Raw genomic sequence first — 20,372 nt, 5'->3', positions numbered from 1 at the left:
TAGCAGGAGCAGTGGGCCTGCCTCGGGGTCTAAGAGCTAGGTCGGCCCCTTTTGGGCTCAATCTTGTTGCATGCGATACCGGCAATTTCGGTCTCTTCTTGCCAGTACAATATCCGAATACGCGGCATTTTCAAGATAGCCAAGTGTAGCAAAATTTTTAAAAATATCTTGATTTCTGCTAGTGTTGCTCAGAGCTCAAGGCCTTCTGCTTCAGTGAGACGTTCTGGCAGGCTAGTTGGTTCATAGCTTTTAGACATTATTAAATTGCGCGAAAAGACGAGGACACAAGTTGGAAACATACTGTGCTCGTGGTGTTTTTCTTGCTTGTGTTGATGTCTTTTTGCGCAGTTTAGTTTACTGCTTGCAACATGTACACATTCGTGTAATATGCCAGGCCAACAAACACTTTATCTGGAAAGTACCGATTGAAATATTCCAGCAGTTCTTGTAGGAGGAATGAGGTGGCATTCAGTGTCAGTAGGTGCCAAGTCCTCCGTCGGCCACTTCAGTCTTTCTTGCTGGTTGAAATTGGGCTTCCTCTTCATCCTCACTATTGCTACAGCTAAAAACTCACAAGGGCTGCACAAGTATTACACGAAACTCGAGCATGTTGTCAACATCATCGTCAGAAAAATCTGAGACATTGCCACCTACAGTTATGGTTAGCAGTGCCTGGGCTTGCATAGCAGAGTTTCTCAGGTGGTGACTGGAATGTTTATCAAGGCCTATAAAGCACGATATCAGCATATTACATTGCAACAACCCACTGCATGCTGGTAAAAATCAACAAAGTGCCGCTTGGTTACAATGCGTACTTTGAGGTGCCATGTAGACAAATTCGCATGCTTGTCTTCGGAAAAGCCGCCTGCAGTACCGTAAAAACCCGCGTATAGCCCGGGGTTTTTTTCTAGATTTTAGGGTGCGAAATTTCGGCCCCGTACTATATGCGGGTCCCAAGAATTTTCGGCCCAAATTCAGTTTCGGTTTCGGCATAGCGCGGTGCTATCATCATCATCAGGTGTCTGCGCGCTTCTGCGCTAGGTAGTGTTAGCGGCGTTAGTCTTACGGACCCCCGCGTGCAACAGTGGTTGGTCAGTCGGTCAGTGGCCTTTGCTTCAACTTGGTGCCGAAAACGACGGCCTCGATTTTGCTCCTGTGATTTTACACTATGTCAGGACCGCGCAGGCAGTACTCTGCTGCTTTTAAAAGAAAAGTTATCGCTGCTGCCGAAACCATCGGCAACTGTGCCGCGGAGCGGCAGTTCGGAGTCAACGAGCGGAGTATTCGCGGTTGGCGGAAGCAGAAGGAAGCCCTCTTTGCATGCAGTGGCCAGCGAAAAAGTTTCCGCGGACCAAAAAATGGAGCATTTCCTGACGTGGAACGAGAACTCACAGACTTTGTGCGGGAGCAGCGAGCTGCACATCTCGCTGTCAACATCGAGCTGCTACAAGCGAAGGCAAGGGAGATCGCTCGAGACAAAGGCATTCAGCCGGAGGATTTCAAAGCGAGCAAGCATTGGGTGTCTCGCTTCATGCGCCGCGCTGGGTTCTCCCTATATTCTGTTCCAGAAGTTCCGTGCAGCACTGTGGAAGCTACAGGCCTTCTCAGCCAATCAGGAGGGCGAGCACATCTAAGTGTATCCTTCCGCGCCCAGTCGTCTGCTAGCGGCGAGCGCTGCAGCGAAAGCGGCAAGAGCGTCTCGGGACACTGTGCAACTGCGCTGTGAGATGAGCTGTAATTGTGAAAGCGGTTAAATATTCTCCTCGGCACCGTAAAAGCGCGCGTCTTCGAGATACTTGCACGTAGACATTTGAGGGATAGGGGATAGGGCAGCGAGTCATCTTCTTTGAAGTATGCGGCGAGCTTCCGCACCGTCGGAATTTCCCGCCCTTTATAGAAACCGTGCAGGGGCGTAGCCAAGGGGGGGTTGGGGGGGTTCAAACCCCCCCCCCCGAAATTGTTCAATTTTGCTTGCGTATATATACACGCACACATACAAACGCACGCACGAACATACATAAAGTATGGTTGAACCCCCCCCCCCCCCCCCCGAAAAAAATTTCTGGCTACGCCCCTGAAACCGTGCATGACTCAGCGCAACACACCAAGGTCGAAGTCGTCCAGCAGCTGCTCTCGATCGCGGCCCCTGCCACCGCGAGACAGCGTCTTGGGTGAAAGTACCTCGCCGTGCTTATCGTGCTCCGCTACCCACTTGTACAGCGCACGCTCGCTGACGTTGGTGTACGCAGCCGTTCTCTTAATGAGAGAGCTCATGCTTGCATTTCTGCCGCCCTCCTTACGCACTGTCCCGAACACATTTAGAGCCAACTGCTTCGCTCCCTTGTCGTAAAAGCTGATCCGGGAACGATATCGCACAGGTGAACCAGGCGCCGCCATTTTGACTAAGGAGCGAGCAAATCTGCCACCGCGGACTAATCACAACCCAAGACTGGGTCCTCCGCGGCGCTGTGGACGCTCGGGCTGTGCGGACTACTCATAAAAGTTTAGACAGTGTCGTACCATTCCTTCGTACTTTATAAGTAAAAACATAACACATACGAGCCACAACAGCGTTATTTCTTTCGTCATTTGCATGTTATAACATGTACAAGCAAGAACTCTTTCTTCAGTATCATGGAGCCACAAAAATTGTTTTATGCAGAAAATGCGACAAAATCGTCATACAAATCACAGCTACAACACGCAGAGAAGCCTTCAAGTAAAAATCCTACGACGAGACCGCTTGCAAAAGTCATGAGGACAAACAACGGGCTACGTATATGGGGCACTACATCTCGCTTCGCAACAACCTGCGCTCGAGGGTCGTGTAGCCTTGGCTCTGCTGCACGGAACTTCTGGAACAGAGTATACGTCGGCGTATCTCTCAGAAGCTACCAGAGAGCTACGAAGAGCACCTTGTGGCTTTTCAAAGGTACATAATTGCGTTGCGAAAGGCAGTCCCCTTTCAGCTGGGCCAGATCGGCAACGCGGATCAGACGCCGGTCTACCTGGATATGCCCTCGGCGCTGACGGCGCATCAAAAAGGCTCCAGGCAAGTTATCGTGCGGTCGACTGGAAACGAAAAGACGCGGGTGACTGTAATGTTATCCTGCACGGCTGACGGTCGCAAGCTGCCACCCTACGTGGTGTTCAAACGAAAGACGCTGCCGAAGGGGGAGAAGTTCCCGAAAAATGTCGTCGTCCGCTGCCAGGACAAGGGGTGGATGGACGAATCGTTAGTCCTTGACTGGATAAAGTCCGTGTGGTGTCGACGGCCCGGAGCACTGCTGGGGCTCCCTTCGATGCTTGTGCTCGACGCGTTTCGGTGTCACCTGGCCGACTCCGTAAAGCGACTGCTGCGCGACTCCCGCACCGAGCTCGTCGTCATCCCGGGAGGGATGACATCACAGCTGCAGCCGCTTGATGTGTGCCTTAATAAGCCATTTAAGGACCATGCCAAGCGCCTGTACGTGGAGTGGATGAGGTCCGGAGAACCTGAAGTGACCCCTGCCGGACGGCTGAAACGGGCCTCGCCAGCGATGCTCTGCTCGTGGATAGTCGAGGCTTGGGCCTGCATTCCAGAGGCGCTCGTTTGCCGCGCCTTCAAAAAGTGCTCCATCTCCAACGTGCTTGATGGCACTGAGGATGATGTGCTGTGGGAGAACATTTCCGACAAGGGAGCTTCGGAAGAGAGTGCGTCCGACGACGACGATTAATGAAATGTCAATAAATGCATTTTTTCCATTTTGCTCGGACTATATTCGGGTGAAAACTTTTTTTCTCACGTTTGCTATCCCCGAATTACACCCCGGACTATATGCGGGTCCGAGCTGTATGCGGGTTTTTACGGTAGTTTTACTCAGGCAGCATGTGAATTGTTGTTCACCTAATAGCAAAAGCATGTAACTTTTCTTTCTTTTTTTTTTTTTTTTTTTTTTGCTGTGGATGCTCATATATAGTATTGATGAAAAAAAAGAAAAAGAAGAGGACACTTAAACGCATGGCCATAGAAGCTGGAGGTGTCTGTCTTTACTGAATGTTTTCTTTTTAAGTTGCCACTTCTGATTACAGAAGGCGCTAGTTAATTCACAAAGTAATAAAAAATGAGTATGCAGTGCCTAGGTGGGCTGAAAGAAATCTCACAATGCACCTGAAGCCGCTAAACTGAGCTCACATTATGCCACCGCTGAAGAGGTTATACTCACAAGACACCAAATGGCATCTTTATCTTGTTGGAAATTTAACTGCAAGTCATGAGAAGCTCTGCTTGAAAAAGAAAAAAATTAGCCAAAGAATTCATCTCATTCAGATTCTACTGTTTTGCATGAAGACTATACATTTATTTTTTAACAATATTTTTCAGGAAACAAAATCGCCTACAAAGCTCAACCTTCTTACATGCCAAGTGAAGGTAGGTTCACAAAGCCTTGTGTGCCCCAATACACTTCAATGTGCAACTCGCCCTCTTCCGCAGAGCCTACAAGAAGAGAAGCGTTCCTTTGACTTGATATCCTGTGAGTGATCGTCAGCTGTAATGTGTCCAAGCATTGTCTTACTAGTGCTCCACATTTCTCTGTGCAGATAACCGAACGTACCACTTTCAAGCTGACGATGACTTGGAAATGGAGGCGTAAGTGAAAGTGCCTGATGCTGTGGACTCGGTGCTGCTGAGATATTTCTATCTATCTTCCGGAGCGTCAACTAACGCTGAAGCTAGAGATTTCATCGACGTCTGTTTAAATTTTAATCTTTCACAGCTTGTTACTGAACCAACACGTGTTTCGGGTGACTGTGCGAACGTCTTAGACCTTATACTAACTAATCATCCAGACAGCTTATCATCTTTAACCTTTCTTCCTCCTATCAGTGACCACAAAGTACTTCACGCCAAATTTTTATTTTCCGCATCACCACGTGCAACGTGTAGCAAAACAATCGGCCTATACGATAGAGGAAACTTGCGAGCCATTAACGACGAGTTAACCGCCTTTCTATCTCACTTTGAGTCTCGATTTCACGAACGATCTATTGATGATAATTGGGTGCTCTTTAAAAGTAAAATGATTCAATTAGCAGACAAGCACATACCGAAAATTACCTTCCGTGAGAATCGGCAGAATCCGTGGTTCACTAATCACTTGAAGCGTTTAGAAAATAAAAAGACTTTTCCGAGCTGCTAAACAGAGTACGAATGCTAACGCTTGGGAAAAACATTATTCTGCCGAAAAAATGTACCTACCTGCTGTTCGTGGTGCCAAGCATGATTTTTTTAACAACGACTTACCCAAAATTCTTAGAGAAAACCCGAAGAAATTTTGGCAGGTAATAAACCCAAGTCATGTTCGCGCCATAATACTTGCTGATGATTCGGGGAACATTATGTCTGATACTGACTGCGCCACAACTTTCAACAATGCCTTCGTCTCAGTTTTTACTAAGGATACTAGTGCTCCTCTGCCATTACTGTCTAGCAACATAGTATCTAGAATGCCGGCCATTACGTTCAGCGTAGATGATATTTCAAATGTGATTGATAACCTAAAACTTTCGTCCTGTGCCGGTATCGATGGTATTAACTCAAAACTGTTAAAAAACACTAAGGATATATCCTCGGCATTTTTGTGTCTGTTGTTTGCTCAGTCACTTTCAGTAGGTTGCATCCCTCACGACTGGAAAGTGGGGAAAGTCATTCCCATCTACAAAGCAGGCTTCACCCGCTAAATTATTGCCCCACCTCCCTCACGAGTTTGCCTAGTAAAATCATTATGGACCATTTAGATGCCAATCATTTCTTTCATCCTGCACAGCATGGATTTCGTAAGGCCCTTTCTTGCGAAACACAGCTAGCTCTTTTCATTCACGACCTTCATATGAATCTTGACTGTAACAAACAAACTGACGCTATCTTTCTCGACTATCAAAAAGCTTTTGACAAGGTTTCTCACCGACACTTGTTACATAAACTTTCCTTCTTGAACTTAAACTCCGTCGTACTAAAATGGCTTGAAGCATTCTTAGTCAACCGCTCGCAATTCGTCAGCGTGAGTGATCAGTCCTCAGTCCCACTTCCGGTTACTTCAGGTGTCCCCCAGGGGTCCGTTCTTGGCCCACTTCTTTTTTTGATATATATCAATGACTTACCCCTCCATGTAACTTGTAAAATCCGTATGTTCGCGGATGACTGCGTGATTTATCATACCATTAACGATATTACAGATGCAGATACATTGCAGCAAAACCTTAACCATGTACAGACTTGGTGTACCCAGTGGCTAATGACTCTTAATCCAAAAAAATGTAAACATATGTCATTTACCCGTAGTCGCAGCCCCATTCCTTCTTCTTACACAATAGCCAATAGCCCCATTGAAACAGTCCCATCATTCAAGTACTTAGGAGTCTTAATTTCATCTGATGTTAACTGGGGCACGCATATCAACAGCATTCTATCATCGGCGAACCAATCACTAGGCTTTTTGAGGCGCCACTCACGTCATGCCCCACGCGACGTGAGACTACTAGCGTACATATCACTAATCAGGCCTAAACTTGAATATGCTTCACCAATCTGGGACCCATATCAAAAATACCTCATCAACGCACTTGAGTCAATTCAAAATCGCGCAGCAAGATACATTCATTCATCCTTCTCGTATGACGTAAGCATATCAGCCTTAAAAGAAAAATCTAAATTACAATCACTCTTGCACCGTCGTACGATAGCCAGCCTTGGTCTTTTTCACAAGTTTTTCTACAGTTCACTTAACCGCATGCCGTACATCACCCCACCAGCAAGAATATCGCAACGCACTGGTCACCAGCTACAGGTTTTAAAACCGCGTTCACACACTACTTTTTCTGCATCATTTTTTTCTCGAGCAGCGTCAGAGTGCAATGCCCTTCCGCACCATGTTGTATCTACAAATAACAACCATATGTTCATTGCTGCCGTGTCTTCTGTTTTACCAAATTAGTTGCCATTGATTGTATTTAACGCGAGTATTTATTTCTACAACGGTTCATTGTTTTTATGTTGTATTTATGTGTACAGTGTTATTTTTTTGCATGATTTTCAACAGTTATTACGTTATAATTAGCACATTATGTTGTTTCTCCTAATGTTGCCAAATTAATTACCTAGCGCGTGTTTTTGTTTTCGTTTTCGTTTGCACAGTGTATCAACATTTTGCTTTTTTCCTCCTCTTTTTACAAAGTTCAATGGTTTTTATTTGGAATTACCCATCACATGATGTACCCAACCCCTTATGTAACACCCCTAACGGGGCCTTTAAGGAAAATAAACTGAACTGGACTGAACGAAATGCAACGGCTTTCAACAGCAAAAGCCATCAAATTCGGTGGGAATTCATTACTTCGTATTTATTACTAGAGGCCGCTTTTTCGAAATCTCAATGTTGGGATGGGTTTCTGGCATGAAGAACTTCAATTCCCCAATTTGACACAGTCACCTAACTCCACTAAAATAAAAATTAATTAATTTAACTTTCTTAATTACTGTCTCAAGTCATGTCTCTGACCATCTTAAGATGCCTAGCGCTACAGAAAAAGTCATTCACTCATGTTGGACGTCTCAGAAGAATATGGCAGTTGCGTTCTTCTATGTTTCTGCTTAGGTTTCGCCATTGAATTTGGTTAATTTTCATTACTTCGTAAATATTACTAAATGCCACTTTTTCGAAATCTCAAAGTTGAGTTGGGTTTCTGGCATAAAGAACTTTAATTCTCCCATTTGACACAACCGCCTAACTCCACTAATTAAAAAGTTAATTAATTTAACTTTTTTAATTACGCTCCCAAATAATTTCTTTAACCATCTTAAAATCCCTGCCACTACAGAAAACCAATTCTGAAGGCAGCAATCAAATATCGCATTTTCCTGAATTTTTGAGAAGGTTGGACACATTTCTTGAAACACCCTGTATTTTAGCAAGAAGACACCAAACGAAAGTTTTTGTCAAGCAAATCTGCTTGTGTCATTTGTAACTACTGTCTAAGAAAGAAGGGAGGACGTTTGGGGAAGTTGTTGGTTCATCGTACTTCAGAAACCATAGTGTGCTAAACGAATACGAGACAAGATGAACACAGGACAAGCGCTTACTTTCAACTAAGGTTTTGTTGCAGATCCTGAGCATAGATAAACACTCATCTGAAACTGCAAGAGGGAACAGCTGGCAGACAGAAAGAAGGTACATAGACGTGACACGTAAGCCAGGAAAATAAGGCTCTTTCTTAGATAAGAGAGCAGACAGCATGCTGACACACCCATTTCCTGCCCTGGCTATCTCAGACGCCTCCACCATGTCCCCAGTAATCTTGTTCAAGTGGTGATACAGAACCATTGTTTGATTAAAGAGAGGAAAACACTCTGGCTTCGCATCACATTTCTTACAATGGGCAGCAAGTTGTCCATCTATGGCAGTATTCTGCACCTTATTGTTGTGCTCGAGCAGATGCGCGTTCAGGCATCTGCTAGTCTGGCCTACGTAATCCCGTACCTTCACAAATTTTCTCACAATTTAAAGAAGGTTGGCCAGCGATGTACATCAAGGCTGTGTTCACAGCGACAAACAAGCTTTTCAGGTTGTGTAAGCTGAGCTGCTCGACGAGGAAATCATTACTATCTTAGCCTCTTGGGCATTGTTAGTTGCCTAAGATAGTGGACCTCCATGGAGCCCTATGAAGCACAACAGCTCATTAAGACCTGAAAACTCCATAAGGCATCTTATGTTTCTTCACATTTAGCACGTTCTTTTTTTTTTCACATTTGGTCAGCAGTGCATATGAATAGCCATTGTGTGGCCGTTGTTTTGAGAACAAATTATGGTTTATTATCACGGCATAGTATTGTTCATGCATGGACCTTCAAAAATTTTGGCCTAGCACCACAACCCAAGGACGTCGTCTTCTTCCTTGAGCTCATATTTGTACATCAGCCATAGTTCTCATCTGTACATAACCACCCGAAAATCAAGAGTCTGGCTAACATTTCTGTCATAATCCCTTAAAGGCTGCGCATTCCCACTAAATGAGTGGGCTTATCTGTTGTAGGCGGGTTCTACCCCGTCTAGCTCCTATTCAGGTGCCACGAACACCGACTAGCTTCCCAATGCGCGCACACACACAAACAAGGTTTGTTCCGGATTTCTAGAATATGTTGGCACCGCGAAGGGTGATCTCAATGCATTGTCAACAGGTGGCACAGGAATAAAGGTCGGCAAGCAAGGTATTTACCTGGGATTTCTTCTTCGTGCTTTCCCGAACACTTCTCGTCCGTCCGATCTCGGCTACAGCCAACGTCAGTTCCCTCGGCCTATCAGCATGAAGATTTCTAGGGACTGGTCGATTTCCCTCAGAGAAGGTGACAAGGAGGAAGTGACAGGGTTCCCCCATTTCCCATACTATTCTGATTTTTTGTTGCCTATGACGGGTAAGAAGAGCCGGAGAAAAGGGTGCTTTGCCTAATGTTGGGCGCCAAAATGTGTGTGCAGGTGGAAAGCAGTGTTGGTGAACTGCAAAGAAGGAGCACTTCGCAAGGCATTCACTGAACCAGGACAGGCTGGTGGGGGCACAGGGAATCAGTCTCTCTTGGAGTTTCAGCAGTCCATCATAAGGCAGGTGCAGCAGCTGCCTGGGAATGACCGCTGCTGCGACTGCAACTCAACCAAAGGTCTGGGGCCATTCTGGCAGCAGATACTTCGCGCACTTAAAGGGGCCCTGCAACACTGTTCCATGAGATCGTTAGAGTTTATTGCCTCTCACGTATGACCGGAATTACAGGGCTTTGTTGCAAGCTTTAAATGTTTTTCTAACCTTTTGTCCTGACACAAGCGGATGGACGTCATGACCTTGAGCGCTTTCCCTTCTTTTACTATAAGCACCTTGGCTCACTTTTGGTGTGATCACGAGCGTGCTAGTGTCGCTACTGTGGAATTAGAGCTCACTACAGAGCATGGCGCTGGCACGTGGCGGCACTCTGTGGCAGCCACAGGAACTATGCAGCACAAGAATGCTCACGTCAGACAATGGCCGTGTCCTCCCCTCCATTGACGTTGTCAGGCCCATCGATTATGCCAAGGGAAGAGCAAGCAATTTCTAGCTCTCTCTGAAGCGTAATTGTAAATTCCCTGCCGTGTGCATTGCTATAATTTTTGGCGTACGTGTTCACAGTAGCCTTGACTACAGAACGGCAGCGTTTTCGCACAATTTAAGAATCAAGAGATGAGCCATGTGACTGAGGAATAAAGCAGCCTTGGTGCAAGATATTTGCAATGTTGTCCTTGCTGCTGCACTGTAGGAAACTAATTTGATTGGCACCACTAGATGACCTCACTGCTCTTTAATTTAGCCGATGAAAAATGTGTGCCTAGGTTGCTTGGCTGCAGCAATAGTGAAGAGCTTTTGTCTTTAATTTTTACTCTGATATATGCGCCTCTTGAACAATGCCTGAAGCATTGGTTAAGGCCCACCTACATGGAGCACAGTGGCATTCCTTTGTATCTTGTTGGCGGGCCTTTAATATGTGTGCTGATCATTAGGTCACATCAAGTACACTATTTTCTTTCTACAGGGGTTGCTTTTATCTGTTATTGTTTCGACTGCGTATGCGTAGCCTATTATGATGAATGCATCTTGTCATGTGGAGTTGTTATGCATTCAAGCGCACACAGTTGATTTCAGGGCGACCTTGCACAGAAGCCTCAATACCACATTCACAGTACAATGCAAGATAGCACAGAAGAATACATTTATGCTTTGTTATGATATGCACACTTTGCAAACAGATCCAACATGGCTATCGACGAACTTTGGAATTTTGACCTGCATTGAGTGTTCAGGAGTGCACCGGGAGCTCGGTGTACACATCTCCAGGATACAGTCGCTTACACTCGACAACTTGGGAACATCACAACTGTTGGTGAGTTTGTAGCACTCATTTACTGAGCTTCATGTAGTGGATTTAATTTCATCTTCGTGACCCTTGCAGCAGTAGCAGACACCTTTTTGTGGGTCTTGTATTCTGCATTGTTAGTGACTTCTGTCACCTGGTTCAAAAGTCAAATTCTGCCCTGCTAGGGGTGCAAGTGATATGTAGGGTTTTCCCGAAAAAAGAACTGGCCCTTAACAGCAGACGAAATTAATGTTGAACAATAGACGCCATGTCAAGTCTTCGTGCCATTTAACGTAGCATTGCTTTCCTTGAGCCAAATGAACCTAATGCACAAACAAAAATGGCACTAACCAACTAGTCTAATTGCTAGCATAAAAATAGCTGTAACTCGAATAACGCTTCGCTTATTGCTCTGAATGTGCTGCATTAAAAAGTAACCACATTACTTGGTCCATAAAAAAGATCTCTGTGTCTAAATCCAACTGGCCAGTGGCATTATGGACTAGGGGTGTGAGAATATTCGAAATTTCGAATATTTTTTTTTAATAGTGTTTGCTATTCGATTAGATTCGCACTGGAATTTTACGATTCGAACTATTCGAACTTCCCAAAAACAAAGACAGTCAACGTCCAATTGAAAATGACCCCTTCAGATTTTCAATATGCTTCACCTCATAACACTCTCGTTTTGCGGCAAAGCTGCCTTTCAAGCTCCGTTATGGTCGAACTTAGCCAAGACACAGGCAACGTCCAATTGAAAGTGGTCCCCAGATTTTCAGTATGCTTCACCTCATCACGCCCCATTATTGCGGCAAAGCTGCCTTTCACGCTCTGCTACGGTCCCAAATGTATTAACTCAAGAAAACGCTGTTTCCAACATGGAGATGAAAGATGTGGCAGAGGTGGGGGCTCAATTAATGCTGTTTTGCACCTGAAATTTGGGCAGGAAGTCCAAAAAATTGGACGCCGAAGCTTTTTAGCATCAAAAATTTCAGATGTTCTTATATATCGACATCTACGAGGCAGATTTGGAACTCTGGACTTGAAGGGAGCACACCTTTGTCCGCCACATCAGTTGGGCTTCCACAGAATTTGAAAGAGGAGGAGAGGCTGAGGAAATGGCATCTTTGCCTATCACGTGTAAAGTGTTGTCGGCAACACTTTGGTTGCACCAAATCATGTACATAAATAGAATTCGCCTTCTACATTGCCTCATTCTTAATAAGGCAACTATGAAACACCACCCCACCAGTGCTTCATCAACCTAGCGAAAAGAAACACTCCCATGTTGCTATCTCATAAGAATACGCTTAGGAATCCTCTTTAACTTTTTTTCTGCAATTTCGCTTCGAAGTATTGAAAATATTCGAGAAATATTCTAAAAATATTTGATTCGATTCGCACTCACACTTCAATATTCGAATTCGCTTCGCACCCAAAATTTTGCTATTCGCACTGCTCTATTATAGACACAAACAATGTTAAAATGTATAGAGGGCATATGCCACTGAAATGTCGGATATTTGTGTACACGCAATAATATTGCCACGTGTGTTTCTTATTATCACTTTTGCTGCATTCGGTTTTCGCCCACAAAGACTGTCAGCAATGCTCAGTGCAAACCGTGCCTCATTGTTCGCGAAGCTTCGCGATTATTGTAGATCGTTTTGTTAAGATTGCGCGCAAGATGCGAACGAGCCAGCGATAACGCTGGAATATTCGACGGCACGTGTATAAATTCCGACACGCTTCACTGCTTGTCAGTTTTTCGACGGTCGACGCTCTGTTCGCCGCTATCAGCGTACGTTGTGTATCAGTGTATTGCTGTAGTTTGACTTTCAGTTTCCTGGCCACAAGTTCGGCCAAATAAAAAGTTTCATCTCGGATACGCTGTCTGCTGCCTTCGTCGACGTCACGAGCACGTGACAGTATGCTCTTTTCCAACGATTGCTACGCTTGAAGGGGTCCTAGAAAGTGGTTGACCAATAGTGTAAGAGTTTAGGGTGATTGACGATAAATATTTACCATTGTAGTTGTTGATCTGACGCTTATAAAACACACAAAAAAAAATCAAGATATTATGACAAAAAAAAAAAAAAAAAAACACCGGCCACTGGTGGCCGGTGTGGTCTGGCAACTGGCCTGCTATCTAAAGTCGGCCAGGCCGGTGTAAAACTGGACAGATGGCAAGCCTAGTTATATGCGAGAAAACATTGTACAGTAGAACCCCGCTGTTACGTTCCTCACTGCTGCGTTTTCCCGGCTGTTACATCGTTTTCCGCCGGTCCCGGCATAGCTCCCATAGGATACAATGTATTGGGAACCCCGCTGTTACGTCGTAACTGTCGGACCGTTCCCGTATGATACGTCGCGAAGTGCGCTCGGAGCCGACCGAGTGACTACCAAAGAGAGCGGCCATGGTGCATTTTCACGCAGCTTGGCCTCGTTTGACCGTAATATTAGCCGCATGAGAGGCGCAAGCAACAGAATCTTTCAATCGATGCAAACAAAAGCATGGCCTTCGAGATTCGAATTGCAAAGATGGCGTCTATGACGTAACTGCTCGCGAAAGCAAGGCCTTCGAGATTGGCATTTACTATTGACAAAAGCATAGCCTTTGAGATTTGTATTGCACGAACATGGCGTGTATGACGTAATTGCTTGCGAAAGCAAGGCCTTCGAGATTGGCATTCACTTCTGCCATCGCGTTGGTGTAGACTCATCATCATCGTTATTTGTCGGAGAACGGGAGGAGTTCGAGCTGGTTGGAGCTCGCATGGTCGTGCGTGCGGTTCGCGGTCGGACTCGGCGCGCCGGTCGTGATTGCGTGTGCTTAGTTCTTTCATGCCTACAGCTGTTGGTGTTAAAAAAAATCACATACGTTGATTACATTTCTGTGGATGAGGCCGTCCTAAGCTCCGCGTTTCTATCCATCGAGCTAGATCGCGGCTGAGCGCGCCAATTTTCGTGCTGCTTGTAAGAATTGAAATAAAATTCTGTACCACTAAATATTTGGCCGTTTTTCCTGTTTTTCGGCTCTTACGTTTCCCGTCTCTTACGTTTATTTCCTACGGTCCCTTCAAAAACGTATCAGCGGGGTTCTACTGTATTTGCAACTCTTCCTTATTGTATTTTTCAAATGGCACAGCCATTCTGGTACTTTTGATATCTGTTGCTTTTTATATTTTAACTTCATGTTCTCATTGCTGGTACTTGAGTTTGCATTACTACTTTTGAACGTCACCATGGCAGCAGTACTTGACAGGGCTCCTGTAGGCTTAGCATGTCTTGCACACAAAATGTTCTTGATTACTAATGGCATAGAAAAAAGGACTTCCCAGCATTTCCAAAGTTTGTGTGTGAAGTGGGCACAACCTCATCCACGTTCAACGTAGTTGAAATTATTTGGAGCCCTCCCCTACGGCAAACCCCAAAGATTGATGACCTCATTCATTTCGAAGCTGCTTCAAACCATCATTCTTGTTTTTCTCAAGTTAATTTTTTTTTCTCCCGTTTCATGTTTTGTAGGAAATACCTCTTAAAAGGAGCTGTGATATTGTGATGTTAGAATCTTATTACAGGTTATGTTTATTCTAGCTTGCAAGGGTAATGACAAACAATGGTTTCAATGAAACAATGGAGGCAACCATGACACAGTCCAGAAAACCGACCCCTACAAGTCCAATGTAAGTCTTGCTGCTTGTAACCATGCTGGTTCTTTGCATTATCCTGTTCTCAATGTTTTGCCTAATTTCAGTATTTTTTAATCAAATGATCTGCTTTCTTTATGATGTTGCAGTATAGGTGCAAGCTTACCATTTATATGTAGAGTCAAACCTGGATACTTTGGAACAGCTGTAATATTGCCCTAGAAATCCAATGAAAACTGCCATATATTGAATGTTGTGCCCCTGCAAGAGTGCTTCTCCTAACTGGCACAGGATCGTTAGCGTTAGTATTTAGATGCTTTCAAGCAGGGCATTGATGGAGGAAATATGAGCGGTGGGCATGTCTCAAAACATTGGTGATCTCATATGTGCTCCGTAACGACTGATTGGCTTTAGTAAGAACGGGGGGGCCGCTAGAGCCAAGAATCAAGAATTTCTCATCCTGAACCTTGGCCTTGTTTGCTGCAACACGGTTATATAGTGCATTGAAGGCTAATAGTAGAGTCATTTCGTGCCAAATCAACCATTTTCCAACTATCATAAGTATGGCTCAAGAGATTTTCACGTTTTTGTTCAAGTTCAAAGCTAGTTCTGCTGGCTTATTTTTGTTGCCAAAATTTTTCCCACCAATTTCTGAGACCTTATAGCATCGTGCTGACTGAGCTAGAGGGTATTGACAGTTTTTTTCAAAGGACTTCTATGCGATGCGGTCGATAAAATGGTGTTTGCGGCAATCTGATCAAGTGATGCGACTGTAGAAATTCTGAGGTCTTCAAAGCGTACCAATATGAGTGCTTTTGGCACAGGTAGAATTGGATAAAGTTGCGAAATTTAATATTTTTTGGGAGAACACGGCAAACCAAAAGGGCACACGTAAAATATGCAGTGGTGGCCTGTTCAACATACTAAAAGTGGAAAATATTTTGAGTGATGAAGATTTAGCAGAAGGCCTGGAAAAAAGACAACTCTACAGCGTAGCTGAACATGTGCAAAGTTAAAAAAGGGTCCCGTCGTGCGAGCGGCCCACTGTGTGCTAAGGCACACGCCTCCGAACTTTGTTAATGCAGTGATTCCACTCCTGCGCCAACTGCGCCAAAGTGTGCCAAATTGTATTTACTGCGCCATCCTGATAATATCGACGAAAATTGCGCCAAAATGCGCCAAAGTCTCGGGTTTGGGGGTGTCTATCACCGGCAATCGCACGGCCGGCGTGTCAGAACATGTGCAGCTTGATCTTAGGGCTGCCAAAGTCACAACCATGGACCAAGAATTATTCCGCTGAATAAATAGCGCTCGCGAGTGCGTCCCGAATAAGCCTCGATGCTATGCACGGTGCCAATGCAGCTTCTGTTCTGCAAGTCGGCTCGACAGGAAAACGCGCTCTCCGCAGAGGCTCGTGACGTCTAGGCCTCTCGGAAGCGAGAAAGTGCGACGGCGATTCATCGGCGGACGTCGTCTGTTCTAGAAACGCTGCTGATAGCTCGTTTCAAGCGTCGCACGGCACATAAGGAAAGCAATGTTCAGTAATAACTACTACATGTGTGCTGCTAAAATGTCTGTCACTTCTGTTTCCGGACATCGCGGAATGAAATCTGGGATCGCTAGCCGTATATATATGGAACAATATCGAATTTTCCTTGCTTCGCGTTCATGGAAGAGCACGCGAACGGTGGAAACGCGTTCACACTTTTCCTCAGATATACTTTATCCATGGATCTTCATTCGGAAGAACTTTTTCGTAATTGCTTATACCAGCACGTCCGAGTTTAATCACTCTGCGGTAAATACCCCCTAAATGGCCCTGCCCTTTCGAGCTCACATGCTAGGGTTCCAATTCGAATTTTTGCTTGCTTTTTAAAAATGTCATCTCATTAATAAAGGCATATATCCTGGTCGGAGCAGCCGCAAATACGCGGCTGTCAGTAGCGGGCCCGTCGCTGACGGCCCACAGTGAAGCGGTTACCCCATGTTACACGTCCGCCTCTCGCTTTGGGGCGTCAATAGCTGACGGGTAAAAAAACTCAGTTTCGCTTAAGGGCGAAGCAATGATTGCGATACCAACAAATTGTATTGTTAAACGAAGTAAGGCTAGTAGCTAACTCTTTTGGATTCGATCTCGCGTAACTCAACAAAACACTGGTTTAAGGGAATATGGCCGCTCCAGGAACCCAAGCGTTTTCTTGCTCTGAGCTCTCTAAACACAAAGTAAGCGTTGAGAGCACAGCAAGTTTACGAGCCGTCTCCTGATGCCTCGAGATGGCGCGCGCGCAAGCGACTGCGCCCTTCGAACGATGCGGTACCCCCCCCCACGCTCCCCTGGCGTCCTTTCATGCTCCTTACGGAAGACGGGTGGGGCGTTTCCTCTCTGTTTGATGAGCAATCGACGGCAGGCCCGCACGCGGGAAGATGTTATCTCATGCGCTGTCCATGCGACGGAGACAGACGGCCGGCTAGCTTAATCTCCGCTTCAGCTGCGTTCGTCGTCAGTGCTCGCGAGCTTTTACCCGCAGCTAGAATGCGCGTGGTGACGTTATTAATTTGGTCTTTATACAGAAGATTACAGCAATGGCGACGGCAAAAATCCGCGGAGAGCGTCCATATAATTGTTATCACAATAAACATTAAAAAAAAGTTGAGGAGCCATTTCACTCTGTGAAGTGGATGATAAGCGAAGCTGTTTCACTGTTAATGAAGCATCACTGTTAATGAAGTTTTTCCAATCCAATCCAATCCAGTTATTTTTTTTAATTTCACATGTGCATCAACCTTTCTCTCATGTGGAATGCATACTTACGCTCTACATTTTTATTGCTTGTTGGAAGTACATTTGCCACTTGTTAGGTTGTCGCGAGGGTTTTTCTCGTCTGCCTCTGTTCTTGTTGCTGTTTTCTGAGGGTTTTATGCACAAATGCATATTGTCTAGCTGCACAGTTAGCGCTTGTCCTTTCTGTCCTGGGGCTGTACCAAATATCCGAAGACGGTGTGTAGACCTCTGAGTGCTGCTGCTCGCAGGGAGGAGCGGTGTGAGTTCATTCGGGCCAAGTACGTAGACCGCAAGTTTGCTGTGCGGACCTGCTCAGACGAGAATGATCTTCTGCATGACTTGGAGCATGCTGTGACGGCCAGGCACCTCTACCAGCTTCTACAGGCCTTTGCAGAAGGGGCCATTCTCACGGCAGTGCTTCCAAATTACGTAAGCTTGACCTTTGAAACCTGTGTAGTTAACCACGCTTGGATATGGTTACTGAGCATTGTCAACCTGTCAACATCAGCCTGACAATGCCCACTGCAGGGCAAAGGCATGGGCTTTCCTTCTCTGGGAATCCAGTCTCTATGGCCAGCGGTTATCTCGCCTGTGATTGTGGACAGCCTGCACAAAATGTTGAGTGGAAAATTTCAGTAAAAAGGAAAGGAATGGTTGAGTACAGTGCACCTGAACAACGTTTAAGGGATGGTGTCATCAAATTTGTGGCTTGCGCATTCTTTGTTGTAAACGTTTGTCATTCCTCCAGGAAGCATGATACACGTTCCAAGATTCTCGTATTCTCTCTAAACAATTTAATATTGCTTTATTTATGTGAACGACTTTCGGATTCGATGTCTGGGCGCCGAGTTGGACACTCACGTCACTGTGTAGGAAGCGTGAACACGTGGGCCCTCAGAACTGTGACGCACGCAGTGCTGCATCGTCTGCTCTTGCACACACTCGAGCAACCATCCGGATGCCTTCAATACTCATTAAAATTTTCTTATAGTGAATACTAGTGTGTACGGTATTCTGGTATATGCAGAGATGTTTCCGGAGTACCAGTTTACCGGACGATGGTATCGACATCTTGTGACGCTTCGTGCAACCACAATCATAGGTGTGTTTCTTTGTTTTTGCTGAGGGGCTGTGACGCCGCATTCGGAACTACGCCGCTGCCAAGAGCTGCAGAGAAGTAGAACACAGTAATACCTCTATAACTCGAACTAGCATATCTCGAAAAATCGGCTAAGTCGAAATTTTCCGCGGTACCCAACGATTTCCCATAGGTGCAATGTACTTGTTGCACTTTATCTCAAAGTATTTCCGTGCCCGCTTTCGGTTATCTCGAAGTCTTGACTGAGGGTGGAACAGAAACTTCGCTGCCGAACCGTTTCACAAAGTACTAGCGGCAAAATGTCATACGTTTCACAAGGTTCGCGTGAGGCTGCCGCGCTTACGACGAAGTGGACACTGTTCCCGAAAGTGAAGTCGGAACCTAGCGGCACAACAACTTGGTCAAGCAACCCTGTCATGTCATGTGACGCGATAGACGTGCACAGAGGCAGGCCCTGTAAAATAGCACGGGTTGTACACGCTGTTTTGTTTGCTGTCAGAGATGCGATTTTGACATTTTATTTACACAAGGCACGTCGCGCGGATTTTTTCGTCAGTCGTGTGGTATGGTGAGGATAATGCTGCCAAAGCAAAGCAAATCACTGATCTAGCAAAACCTTGGTTTGGGCGAGCTGGTTCATCGTCGAGCTTGTTTGGGGCAGCGCTAAGGAACACACGGACAAAGACACATAGTAGACGCCACGTGGCGTCTGCTATGTTCCTTAGCGCTGCCCCAAACAAGTTCAAGTCACTGATGCTGCAAAGAAAGGTAGCCCTAATCAAAGAAGCGGATTTGAGGCTCGAAGTTTCCGCACATCAAAACGGCTCTGGACTCTGGCTCTGGACTTAGCGGTGGGCCACACTGATCTCGCCTGCCACATCGGCTGGTTTGACCATTTTCTTAAGCGAAACAACGTGGCGTCACGCACGGTGATCGCAGCAGTGTCGACGCAGCTACTCAAGGGGTGACCACACCAGCCAAAACAAGAAACATGCTTCGCTTGATGTGAAATAAAGTTGAGTGCAGCGGCGCGGATGATTGCCACATGCAATGTGTTAAGCAACTCGAGAAAGCTTTGCTAGGTGCAAATTTTACTGAGAATCAGACCAGCCTTAGTCAGTTTTTCTGCACTAAATTAAAAGGCAGTGCCGAAAAACACAGGTGGTTTATAGCTCTAGTATGTCATTATTTTTCTTTAAGACCTTTACGAAGAGCCAGTTAGGCGCTCCTGTTAAGAAACTGGTCAGTAGTGATAACATTTTTAGATAGAACTGGACCTTTCAGTGGGATTTGCGCAACTTTGCTTATCTCGAAAATCTGCTTATCTCGAAATTCTTTCTGGTTTTTACTACTTCGAGTTAACGAGGTATTACTGTACATTAGGTTTCTCGTAACGGCAATTCTGTGCGTGCCTGGTTCATTGTAGCACCACCAGGTGGCTCCACCTATCCGGCCTCTCATGGCTACGGCAACCCGGTATGCTAAAGCGAAGAAGTGTGCAAACGCACTAAACTTCTCTAATGTCACCTTCACGGGTTCGCATGATGATGCAAAGCGCTTTGCAAAATGCGACCAAGTTTGGTTATTTGGGCAACAATATCAGAAAAAATTGTGTAGTTCACAACCAATGCACTCTTGGCTTGCCCGGTGCAGCAGAGCTGTGGGTCACCGCTCGTGGCACGTCACTCTAATATGGTCTGAGACCACTAAAACTTTCTTTACGCTTCCTACAAGGTGACGGTGTCAGTCGTGCTAGCGATGGGCCTCGACCGCAAGACTGGGCATTTAGGCACACTTTAGAAGTGAATTAATATATATTCTAAACGTTTGCTGTGTTCAACAATTCATGCTTAGTGTCCTTGTATACAGAGGAAGCCTACAGCAGGCTTTGTATCGCTTAAAAATTTGGGGACTTCACCCTTTGAGGGTCGA

The 20,372-nt window shown here is 45.5% G+C and overlaps 1 protein-coding gene across 2 annotated transcripts in view; it reads left to right on the top strand.

Annotated features, from left to right (window-relative positions):
* LOC119397007 (arfGAP with SH3 domain, ANK repeat and PH domain-containing protein) overlaps positions 1-20,372 on the top strand; it is a 108,004-nt gene that overhangs the window by 17,985 nt on the left and 69,647 nt on the right. The window contains exons 12-18 of one of the 2 annotated variants that reach the window (XM_037664422.2): positions 4,364-4,411; positions 4,475-4,514; positions 4,582-4,630; positions 9,510-9,688; positions 10,803-10,936; positions 14,507-14,595; positions 17,590-17,770. In XM_037664422.2, the coding sequence (XP_037520350.1) occupies positions 4,364-4,411; positions 4,475-4,514; positions 4,582-4,630; positions 9,510-9,688; positions 10,803-10,936; positions 14,507-14,595; positions 17,590-17,770 (720 nt within the window). Of the gene's footprint in view, positions 1-4,363; positions 4,515-4,581; positions 4,631-9,509; positions 9,689-10,802; positions 10,937-14,506; positions 14,596-17,589; positions 17,771-20,372 lie in introns of both variants that reach the window. The other variant, XM_037664420.2, reaches the window with a different exon arrangement.

This window comes from Rhipicephalus sanguineus, chromosome 6 (assembly GCF_013339695.2).
Source record: "Rhipicephalus sanguineus isolate Rsan-2018 chromosome 6, BIME_Rsan_1.4, whole genome shotgun sequence".
Lineage (NCBI taxonomy): Eukaryota > Metazoa > Arthropoda > Arachnida > Ixodida > Ixodidae > Rhipicephalus > Rhipicephalus sanguineus.
Note: the sequence above shows the minus strand (reverse complement) of the source record. Positions and strands in the feature narration are given on the sequence as shown.